The 12,397-nt window shown below is 36.3% G+C and overlaps 2 protein-coding genes across 2 annotated transcripts; one reads left to right on the top strand and one right to left on the bottom strand.

Annotated features, from left to right (window-relative positions):
* Positions 1-1,098: 1,098 nt before the first annotated feature.
* LOC147548975 (GDSL esterase/lipase At1g31550-like) lies at positions 1,099-8,439 on the bottom strand. Its single transcript, XM_086671792.1, has 5 exons — positions 8,076-8,439; positions 7,725-7,943; positions 2,112-2,263; positions 1,658-1,931; positions 1,099-1,416 (listed from the first exon to the last, which is right to left on the bottom strand). Exons 1-5 carry the CDS (start codon positions 8,308-8,310, stop codon positions 1,199-1,201), a joined length of 1,098 nt encoding a protein of 365 aa, XP_086527918.1. The 5' UTR covers positions 8,311-8,439; the 3' UTR covers positions 1,099-1,198.
* A 535-nt stretch (positions 8,440-8,974) lies between these two features.
* Positions 8,975-12,196, top strand: LOC147548974 (uncharacterized). Its single transcript, XM_086668165.1, has 4 exons — positions 8,975-9,061; positions 9,360-9,669; positions 9,942-11,324; positions 11,499-12,196. The coding sequence occupies exons 1-4, from the start codon at positions 8,975-8,977 to the stop codon at positions 12,194-12,196; spliced, it is 2,478 nt and encodes an 825-aa protein (XP_086524291.1).
* Positions 12,197-12,397: the final 201 nt, after the last annotated feature.

Raw genomic sequence — 12,397 nt, 5'->3', positions numbered from 1 at the left:
ATACAATTCGGTGTCTCAAGTAGAAGAACTCCACTTGAAGCTCTTTATCTTCCAAATACTGGTCGAAATTTAGTTCGTGGGAAAGCGATTAAAGGTATTCTTCTTCCTTCCATTTCATAGTTATTTCATGTATAGAACCTGGATATCTTAGTGTTAAACATTAGATGTTTGAAATTCCGCTACCAACACTAGTTAGATATGTATTAGATACATGTAAAACCCTACAGACTTAACCCTTGTGAGATTTCTAAGCCTTTCTATTGCCTTTGAACTTACCCTTCTTCTCTAATTCTGAGTAGAATGAAGAGCTACTCAACCTCGCAACTTTCAAAAGAGCTCATTTGACCTCGTGTGCTCAACTTCCATAGCCAGCAGGAGTGACAGCAAAATGTGAAGGCATGAAAAATAAAGAAAAAAAATTGTGAAAGCAAAGTGTGAAAGAAGGAAAAGTTGATTGTTGAAAATACTAGTATTTGTATTTATATTGTTAGTAGTGATGTAAATTAAAAAAAAACTGAAAAAGAGAAACTTTGTGTAAAAAGTTCATGTGAACTTCAATTTGTTATCTGAAATAAGTGTTTGAAGCAAAAAAACCTAAGATTGGAAATTGCTTGAAGTTCTCTAACATTAAAGGCGTCGACATTCTCGGGATCTCATCATCTTCCGTCTCATCACTTGTATCTGTTGACCTTTAGAAAGCATTGTTAGAGGGTAGAGTTAGTGAGAAGGGTAAGTGAGCTTCACCATTCCAATTAGTGGTTCCATTCCTTTTCGGAGATCATTCGTTCTAAAAGGTTGTGCTCACCCTTTTTATGTGTTGAGTCTATAGTCATGATCACACTCACACATACGAACGGGCCATTCTTGAGTGATTTCATCTTTGGAGCGTATGTTTGTGAGACCAAAATCGATGCGAAAGTGAGTAAGGTTTTTAGTGAGTTAATAAAAAAATTCCTTTAAGTTGTTAATCTAAAATCTAATGTGGCACCTATATTGGGAAGGCCCAAAATAGTGTTTCCACTCCTTTGCCCTCCACCGGGTCTGTCAACATGGCAGACTCTCTTCTCAGCGCACCATCTCAACAATTTCTCCAAATTATATATACATTAAGAAGTATTTTTATTGATTGAGGCCAATACCTTTACACATATACTCAGTGTGAGTTGATAGGTACAAAGATAAACTTATTACATATTAATCAAGAAGGGGAGTGAAGCTCAAAGATTGACTCTTCTTTTAGTAAAGTTGTGGCAATAACTTTATATGCAGCTTCAGTTAAGTGAATGCCATCCCAGCTAACATACAGTGAAGGATCTTCACAAACAGATGAACCAAAATTTCCACATTTAACTGAAGAGTTGAAGTTGTATGGACCTCCCCCTCCACAACATGACCCTAGAGCCCCTCTCTTAAATCCTGCATTAATTTCACTATTTCATTGACATAACTTGTCCAATTTGTTCAAGTAATGAGTTTTTAGTCTAATTTGGCTATTGAGAAACTGTAGAGTTATTATTACATTTTAAATTGTTCGGTGAGTTCAAAGGATTAAATACGCCAACAACTGGTAACCCTTCGCAATACAGAAGTCCGAAGTTCCATCCCAATTAAGTGCAAATCTAGCATACGACTAAGATAAGAGAGAGAGAGAGATTACCAAATTTGTGGGGGGAACGGTAAAATTGCATAGCAGCATGGTAATAATCAGCATAACCAATGGTTGCATGTGGATGAATCTCTCTCAAATGATCCAACTCTTTCTTGAGTAACTTATTATGATACTTGGAAAATTTGTTTAGCCATTTGAGACATCCATGCTCATTATAGGCCCCTTTATTTGGGGTCATGAATTGGGTTAAATAAGCTGTGGAACAACCAATTGGTAGGTTACCAGGAACCATGAGTGTCACTGCCCCTTCCTTTATCAAAGCCTGCATTTAAATTATAAAACGAAATGCTAGATAAATTTACCCTTTAAAAATGACCTTCCAAACTAACACGTTAACGGGTGACTTTTTAGATCAAGCGTGAAGATTAGCATGAAGTTTTATACCGTCTCTCAGAAAAAGTAAACACCCTTGGAAAATATTTCTTAAAATTTTCTTAATTACCTCAATTGCAGAGCTAATAGAACGGATAATAAGAGGAGTAAAAGTTCTAATTTCTGCAAAACTTTTGCCTTGAAAGAAAGGGTGGTTGTAATCGTTTCCTCCTATTTCTCCCACTAGAAATAGAGATCTTTTGAAGTATTGAACGCATCCATCTTTTGACAAATACAAAATAATTGAGGTTTGTGTTAGATATGAAAGCAAAATAAAGAGGTCTATATATCAAATTCTAATGCAAAATGAGGTGAAATGCACTTCATGTCTCTTTCTTTTGAAATAGTACACCCATAAAGGGCTCAAACCATGTGACAAAATAGATGCGCTGTGTAAACGTCATGACAAGGTCCCTACACATAAATACCTATTTGACAGGATTGTTTCGTTTGATATTTAACTCATTTCAAATACCAATAAAATCTCACGGGATGATCACAAATCAAACTTGATCTTTGATGGTTTGTTCATCTGGATGTTTTCAGAACAAAAACCAAAAGAAAAAAAAAGTACAAGTAGCTAACAAATTGTTGGTCTCTCTATAAATAGGATAAATCTCGAAATACTTAAGCTTTACATTATTCTCTGTTGGAATCGGAGTCAATTTTGGCTCGACCCGACTCGACAAACTCAGAAAAGGAACGCGCCATTGCGTTCGTCTCGTCGAGCTCTTCAATTTAGAGCCAAGAATCACTCAAATCCGATTCCGGATGAATGAGAAATTCAAGGTTAAAGTTTGGACGAAGATCGGTTGAAATAGGGATTAAATCGTCAAAGAGGACAAGTCAGATTGGGGACCGTTTGAGCAACGCACGCACGTCCACATCTGGACGGCTGGCATTCGGTCCGCGGGAATCCGCGAGATCTAACGGCCACGCTCTCTGAGTGGCGGGACCGTGTCGGGATGGCGCTAGGCGCGTTGGATCAGCGAGATCCAACGGCCCGCGCTTATCCCGCGTCGGGCAGGAGGCGGGATCTCTTTAGATCCTCATCCAACGGCCATCTTGACCCTCTGTTGGGCACGAATTCGGGACAAGGCCTCTCCATCTAACGGCTGCCGTTCACTCCGCGATTTCAAGCGAAATCTGAAGGCCCAGATTTGCACCTACTCCAAATTCAGTTTGAGTCCGCATATTTGAATGGTTATGTCTTTTGACCCCAAAAGGCAAATGCACCTATTCAATTCCTATATAAACCCACCAAACCCACTTCATTTTTCATCAATTCAATTCATTCTCTTCTTCTCTTCCCTTCTAACAATTAGAAGTTCTGGTTTGCCTAGAATATCTAATTAGGAAGTATTTTCTAGAAGTTCTGGTTAGACTAGAATATCTAGAAAAAGGAAGAAAGAAGTTTCGAGTGAAATTTGAATTTCCGAAGCATCTAGAAGATCATCCGCATTAGTCCAAGAGATCATAATACTTACAAAGGTTCGTCCGCTTTCAGAATAAAGAAGTACCATCTTAAACTCTGAAAGGAAAGTCGTTGTATCCCGAAGGCATACACCCTAACGTTTGGTACTGTTACGGGGGTGTAAAATGTCTTAAGAAAAGAGAATTAATTCTTGCCTCGACTACATTAACACCTATCTCGGTTATTCCGAAAGAAGGAATATTGATAAATCATTATTCTTTAATAGTTTATCTCTCTATAAGTTAGAGAAAGGAAACTCTGTCTAAATCAAGCCAAGACAGAGAGAAATCGACTTCTCCATTGATGACCAGAGAAACAACATTCTCGTGATGGTATGTCTGAGTTATGTTCTATTATATGTAATTTGATATATTACTAATTTATAAAATGTGCACGTAAGACACAATTTTTTCTATAAACATATTACGCGAGGTTATAACTAGTCATATACTTTGGTCATTTAGAGATGATCAAGTCGCAAAAATACAATAAAAACGATCATTGTAATTTCTATAAGAATAACGTAGAGATTTTATTGGATTGTTTGAAGAGAGAGAAGAGGAAAGAGAAAGAAGACCGTGTAAAAACTTTAAATGTGAAGTTTTAAGTAATTTGAAGAGATTGAGGGACTATAGAGAGAAAAATAGTGTGAGAATTTATAAGAAGTTGGTAGTTATTTTGTTTTTTCAACATTTATCTTATAAAGACTCTTTAAAAGAAAAGTTCGGAATTTACAAAAATAATTCAACAACATAGATTTATGATAGTCAAATTATGACAATACAAAGAGCCTATTCCGTTCGTTATGTGGATTACATTCAAGAGTAGCTTTGTGTTACTTTACTTTCGGAGATGCTAGATTCACAAAAGAATTTGACAAAATTTTTGCCGAAATGAAGTGGCTTAATTCCTTTCAAAGTTTGACTGAATCTGGACCGTTCTGTTTATGAGTCGTTCATGTTTTAACTGCCAAGATTCAATCAAACTTTCAAACTTGCCGCATCATTTAGGCAAAACTTTTGTCAACTTTTTTTTTTTGTGAACTTAGCATTTCCGCTTTACTTTTATCAAGTACCTAATGCTAGTGCAAAAATGAGATGAACTGCACTTTATTCTCAAAATTTCTTGTTCCGTACAATGTCAATTCAAGTACAGTTCTATAGTCATCTTGTATTTCAGATTCAAGACTAATTATTTTAGTTTTATTTGAATAAAATTGGATTATTAGGTTTTTATTTGAATAAAAATGAGCTAAAGTGAGCTCACCTATTTGGAGCTGGGACACTTTTGAAGTGAACTCTTTTTATCCATAACAAACAAAAACAATTTTTTACTAACAAGACTTATAGAATAGAATGTAAAACCTTTTTCATCCTCTTTTCTAAAATAGAAATCGAAAATTCAAACAAAGTGTTTTATTCCACATCTTACAAAGAGAAAAACTAATTTGAGTTTATACAAAGAAAGTTGGGTGTAAGGGGTGTAGCCCCTTGTGGTTACAATAGTGCTCTCCGGAGGGGAGATCTTTTTAGAGGCACACCGTACCTTAAACAAACCACCATTTCTTTTATTTCTCACATGTGCACACCCGCAGGTCGGTCACCGGCTCCGGCTCCAGCTCTGGTTCAGGTTCAAGTTTTGGTCCTGGTCTTGGTCTAGGAGAGAAGTGTCTTATTTTTCTCTGACTTTTTCCTCCCGCTACTAGATAGTGGAAACAATCCAAGTACATGTCTACTGGCTAGTTATTTCTCACCGTTGGATCAAAACTACCTAAAGTCGTTTGATCCAGTTTCCCACTTTATAAATAGGGAAACCCCCAGAAGCAAAAATACACAGAAAACAAAATCGCCTTCTCCCTCTCATCTCTGCTCAGTTATAGTTCTGTCAAGATCAGAATTGAAGTTTGCTTCTTCAGTTTCTGGTAAGGAACAGTTGAATCTTAGGAGATTTCGGTCACATGCTACAAAAGCAATACCAAATTTGACAATAGCAGGGGCGTTTTAAGTCTTCAGGACAATGAGTCTAACTCGTGCCTCTGTTCCAGCATTACTGTTCTATTGTCTATCTGCATGTTCATTCTCTCAATTGGTTCACTTATTGTTTATTTAAAGCTCTGCAAAAAAGATAAATTACCTTCTTTAAGTTACTGTCTATTACTCAAGTTTAATTTCCGATTTTATCTAACTGGTTTTAATATTATTTTGATAACAAATTATTGGTATTGTTTTTCTTTCGAGAAAAGAGATATCTCTCTCTAGAGAGTAGAGATCCTTGTATAGTAATTTCAACTTCCTCCAATACAAAAAAAACAATATTGAACTTCCTGCTTGTTATTTTTTGCTTTCGGCATCGCGGCTTAGTCAGAACTTACTTTGTTGAAGTCCTTGTAGAAAAGCTAGATACGAAGAAAAAATGGGATAGAGAGAAGATCATGGTCATGGACCAATTGAATAAAAAAAAAAAAGAATTGCGCAATAAGGTAACTTAATAAGGGGGAGAATAACTGTGTCTATTTTTTTCACGGTATTTTAGTCACAGAAGAAGTAACTAAGTTATTTATTTTACATTTTTAGGTCTGCTTAGAAGATAAAATTAATTGCTAATTAGCTCATACTAAGGGCATTTCCAATATGTGGGGCTGGGATCCCAAATTCAAATTTGGGAGCCCCAGCCCCACACATCCAAACCAGGGAACCTTGGGGCTAGCTCCCGGTGGGGCTCCTAGCTCCAAATGTGACCGTTGGGGATTTCTCAACGGTCACATTTTGGTGGATCCCCTAAAAAGGGGACCCACCGAATAATGTTTTTAAACTTTTTTTAATTCTTTTTCATCTATTTTTTTTAATCTTAATTGTTTTAAATATTTCTTTACTTCAATTCTCTCTAATTTTTTTTATCTTTTCAAAATTCTCGATCTCTTTAGAATAATATAAAATTTTAATTTTATATTTGAAATTAATAATATATAGTTGAAAATTGAAATCAAAACTCCACACGTAGATCATACACACGCATAATTTGAAAGTCCGACGTTGGAATTGCGAAAAACCCCGGAACTCTCAAAATTTAGGAACTTCCAAAATTGGGAGCTCGAGCCCCACGTTGGACTTGCCCTGACTAGGTAAAGTCAAAACTCTGCCCAACTAAGTGGTTGGATTAAGGATTTCTTTTATATATGTATATACAATTATACATTAACAAATATGGTCTGTCAGAATATTAGGTGGTGTAAATAGTTGTCTAAGTATTCAGCTTACTCGAAGTAGAATCTTTGGGGAGGCATTACTATCATGCCTCAGTTCAACAAAAAAAAAAATAATTACTATCATGCCTCGAAATTTGGGTGCCAATGCAAAAAAAAAAGAGAATGTGGGACACTTTTTCCAACTTTTTCCAATGATGTGAAAGCTTAATTATTTTTAAGCTGGCTTTTTTTGTGCTCTAAAATATTTTGAAGTATGAATTGTACGCATTGAATTTTTTTTTTTCTTTGATGAACATGTACACATTGAATTATATATGTATATATATAGCATACATATAAACTAAACAATGGATTATGAATTTCATAACTAGTCTTCAAACATACAAAATAACTTATAACTAAGAGCATCTCCAACGCAAAATTCAAAAATATTTTCTATTTGTCTTATGTGTCGAGTTCCAATTAAGATTCTCACGTTTGTATGGTGGAAATAGAGATCTTCAACTCTTTTATGTCTCCAATGCAAGGCTATAAACTTATCTTATTTATTTATATGTTGTTATTTTTGTAAAGAAATAATTAGTTATTTAGAAAATTCAGAGTTTTTAAGATTGAGTGTTGTATTCGAGATGCTTTAAATGACCTTCCATAACTAACAAGTTTTATTAGTGTTAGTTATAGGACGAGATAATAATAAGTTAGAAAAGAAATGATGTTACGGAACTAGAAAAACGTGGGTAAAATTGTTGTTAGTTATAGTCAAGAACTTCTTTATTTTTGAGGAAAATTTGAAAAAGATTAGTCAAATGACGTCATATCTGTTTCGCTCTGTATTTTTTTTTATCAAACGTGGGTAAAATTTTATATTAAAGAATTTTTTTTTTTTTTTTTTAAATAATCGCCTACTACTGTTGACCAAGACGGTAAAATAATGTTTGAACAGAAAAATAATGTAGATAGCTGGCATAGGTTACATCCTATGATAGAACTCCTCAGATACTTACTTGAATATGATGATTTGTCACATAGAGAAGGCAAGATTTGTTTGAACCAATCGAGTTGAACTCCTAGTGAATAATTCGTTGGGACATCAATTTTTCTTTCTTCAAAGAATGACACATCCATTGCCGTAGCTCCCCCAACGGCAAAATTAGCTCCTTGCCGGAAATCATGGCTTCCGTTTCCCAGAAATGGTGGTAATAATGGAAGTCTTAATGCCTCCGCTGCAACAAATAACACATAATATATGTATGATTGTGTTTATATATGATGTATATATATTATGACAATTCAATTTTTATGGAAGTCAACATTTCATAATAGAGGATTGAAAAAATAAAATGCTTATAATATACCAATGAAATCAAGGACTACCCGACCATCGGAAAATCGACCGGTGGGGTGATGGAAGTAGGTCTCCCCATAAGGGAATCGACCGATGTTAGATGGTTTATCTCCTTGCCAGTTGAGAAGGTTTCCAGTATCGGCGAGTGAGTCGCCGAAACTGAAGATGGATGTGTAATTACCCAATACTTGAACAGATGAGAACCCTAATAAAAGGAACGAAAGGAGGAGAGAAGAAGAAGACATGGAGGTAGGAGAAATTAGAAAAGGTAATGGTTCTTTCTGACTTTGATGCTGGATATATTAGTTGGAGTTTGGTGGGCTTATAGTTAATTATTTTTTGAACTAAGGTATGAAAGCTGAAATTTTTGCCCCATTTGAAATTTTGACTTGTGGATGGGGCCAACACTGAAAATGACCAAAATAGGGAATCAATTTGAGTTTAGTCCCTTCAATAAAAAAAAAAAAGGTTTTCAGTTTAGTCGGGTATTTAGAAAAGGCAAAAAAAGAATTTGGATACGTAGTGCTTAGATCCATTCATCATAGGGAGATTTTAAAAGGCCCCCCGTTTTTGTTAAAAGGCCTCTCCATGGTTTCATTGACTTTGTAAAACACCTTTGACTTAGCTTGATTAAAGGGCTCCCCTCCTTGAATGGGTGAAACAAACCACCTTTAAAGGTGTATTTCACCCACATTAGGATTTTCGTTGTTACAATTATAAATCTTCCTAAAACTCAAATCCCTAGAAATTCCTTTCTTATATTCTTCTTCCCTCTTCTTCCACCGGAATTGTCAACATCACCGGCGACCATCATCAACGGGGAAAGTTCATCGGAGTTGTGCGGCAATCTCACATTATTGTTGCACTCCTAAACCACTTCTCTATCCCTTTCTAAACTCCTAAACCACCATGGATGAATTAAGTTCCAAAAGTTTTGGAGAAATATCAAAGGATCCTAAATCATCAATTTCTGGACAAGATTCAGTCTCCCAAGAGGTATATGAACATATCCTAACACTTTTTATCAAGTTATATGATATATTCGTTGGTTGTATGAAAACTTTTTGGGTGTTGAACACGGAGGGTTTTTTCGGTCTGGTCCCACCGATAAAATTTCTATCATTCCAGTTCGAGGTGGCCGAAATCTGAATAGTACAGCAACTCAATGTTACTGTGCAATAATACGGTGGGATGACACCAAAATTTGTACGTTCCCACGGTGCATACGGGCCGAAAAATGTACATAAAACGGTTGACTTGAGCCGTTTTGACTAAAACTCTCTTTTTCTTATAGGACTTTGCTGCTGTGGCTACTTCTCAACTTTCATCTCAAAATACTACAGACACTTGGGATTTTGGAGGTCCTAATACACAAGAAAGGTGGCATGATGCAGCCGAAGAAAACGAAGCATCATCGGAATTTCGATGTCTTAAAATTGGAAATCGTGAATGTGGAGAAGAAGAACCCAACCTTGAAGTTCCAGAAAATCAAGAAAAAAATAGACCATATGAAGGTTTTGTCAGCATTGATGTTAATGAGTATTTTCGAACTGAACAAGTGTTTGAAACGAGAGACGAGTTAGTTAAATGGGCAAAAGAAATTGGTATAAAAACAAGATGGTTGTTATGATTGGTAAGTCTGCTGCGCGGAAAGGTGGTAAAAAACCGAAGATGGATTTACGATGTGAAAGAAGTGGAGAGTATCGTTCACATCTTAAGGCAGAAATAATTCCCAAAACAAAAGAACCGTCCACCAAAAAGAGAAAAACGAGTACTAAGAAATGCAATTACCCTTTCAAGTTAAAAGGAATACCGAAAGACGGAGACATGTGAAAGGTGGAAGTTGTGTGTGGGATCCATAACCATCAACTTGCAGTGACCTTAATTGGGCATGCATATGCCAATAGATTGAATAATGAAGAAAAGGCTTTTGTTGAAGAACTATATCAGATTGGTACAAAACCACGACAAATTCTTTCTCAAATAAAGCAAAAATTCAACGATAATACCTCGACAATGCGTACCATATACAACGAAAGGATACGAATCCGGCATAGTCAACAAGAAGGTAGAACTCCTATGCAACAATTGATGAAGTTGTTAGTGCAACACAATTATGTTTATTGGCATTCAATGAAGAATGAAACAGGGGAGATTACTAACTTATTTTGGGCACACCCGGAATCTATCCAATTGCTGAAGTGCTTCCACACGGTGTTAATGCTTGATTGTACATACAAAACAAACCGATACGGGAAACCACTGCTTCAGATTGTTGGGATGACATCTACTATGAAATCATTCACCGCGGTCATGGTTTTTATGGATGGAGAGGCAGAACAGTTATACACTTGGGCTTTGAATCGTCTGAGGACATTATTTCCTCCTAACTCTATGCCCAAGGTATTTTTGACTGATCGGGAACAAGCATTAATCAATGCAATAGGTGAAGTCTTCCCACATGCAGATCGTTTATTATGCACTTTCCATATAGATAAGTGTGTGGATGGAAAGGTTAAACCACACTTTAAAAAAAAAACATTCCGAAAGTTCATGTCAATGTTCCGACTAATCATGTTTGCGGAAACCGAGGCGGATTATAATCGCGTTGTTGAAGATTTCGTCACAACGTGGTCAAAGAGTAATGCCATTGATGTTGTTTATGTTCAGAAGACTTGGTTTCCACTAAGGGAACATTTTGTAACGGCATGGGCTAATAATGTGATGCATTTGGGCAATACTACAACGAATAGGGTTGAAGGTGCACATGCGAAGCTGAAAAGAAACTTGGATACATCCGAGAGTAACTTCGTCACATGTTGGGAATCTATACATTCAATGACTGAGACGGAGATTGTTGAGATTAAAGCTACATTCGAGAAAAGTCGTACATCAGTGAAGATGTCTCATCAAACCAACGCCTTTAAGGAACTCAGGGATTATGTCTCACACAATGCACTTGATCTGTTGGTAGATGAGGTGGAACGGGCAAAAACTATAGGAATTGATTCAAATTTGTGTGGATGTGTGTATAGGTCTGTTTATGGTCTCCCTTGTGCTCACGAGATGGAAATCATTATGAGACGCGGTGAGGTGATATCTTTGTCACTCATTGACCCACAATGGACTAAACTCTCAATTATTCCTACTCCTGAGGTATATAACGAACTTCAGAGTTCTTACGAAATAGGATTGTTCTACTCCATATGGTATATGTCGACTGGTTTTGAGAGAAAAGCCATATTAGAAAGGTTGAGGAGTATTGTTTGTCCTTCAATGATATCCATGACAGAACTCTTGGCAAAATTAAAAACCCGAGGAGCCCCAAAGCAACCAAGGAATAGAAGATAGAAGGAAGCAGCCATATCTACTAAGAGAGATCCTTCTCGTTGGGATTATACAAAATGTATTCCTGAAACACCGGTTCCATCAGCTAAAAGTGCACGGAAAGCCCATAGGAGATCTCGTGGTAGTGGTGATTCATTTTTACGCCTAATGCCTGAGGCGATTTATCCGTTTATCAGTACTATTATGCCTAATGACGGTCATTGTGGTTTTAGAGCCATCGCTCTTGGTCTCGGGTATCCTTCGGAGGTAGGTTGGATGGAGATCCGAAAAGGTGCTCTTAATGAACTCGAAACACGTCCAGAGTTCTACAAAGCCATGTTTGGGCCTTTTTATGACCGATTGTTGGTTTCAACCAACAATTTTGATACACCAGCTGAAGAAGAGTTTTGGTATACTCACGGAGAGACGAGTTATTTAATTTCCACTCATTTTAATATAATGTTGATTCATTTGGCGAAATATGATTCAACGACATTTTTACCTTTAATCACCAGTCCACCACCACCATCTTCCGAAGGTTTGTCTCAACCACATACAAAGGTATGCATTGGTTATGTAAACAACTGTCATTTCCTTAATGTTAAGCTACAAAACGAAACTATACTTCCTCCGATTGCTAGGCAATGGTCTCGATACGCTACTTCATATGCAAGAAGGTGGTTGACTATTTGCGAACATAAAATTGACAGTGGCGATAACTTCAATCCACAATTGGAAGAAACTCCATCAAGTATAAAGAAGGATGACACATCATCGAATGCAACAGCAATAGATATGGAATGAAAACTTAGGTTGAAGTTGTTTTTTTTAGTAGTAATTGTTAGTTGAAGTTGTTTTTTTTTAGTAGTAAATGTTAGTTGAAGTTGTTATTTATACTAGTAAATGTTAGTTTGAAGTTTTTCTTTAAACGTAAAGGTTTTTGTGGGTAATGCATAAAAACGGTGGACAAGTATCTAAAACCAAAAGACTAGTCCTATGTCTAGG

This window comes from Eschscholzia californica, unplaced genomic scaffold (assembly GCF_041429995.1).
Source record: "Eschscholzia californica isolate CP2 unplaced genomic scaffold, dmEscCali1.0.p SCAF_3, whole genome shotgun sequence".
In the NCBI taxonomy this organism is placed as follows: Eukaryota; Viridiplantae; Streptophyta; class Magnoliopsida; order Ranunculales; family Papaveraceae; genus Eschscholzia; species Eschscholzia californica.
This window is presented reverse-complemented; position numbering and strand designations above follow the sequence as displayed.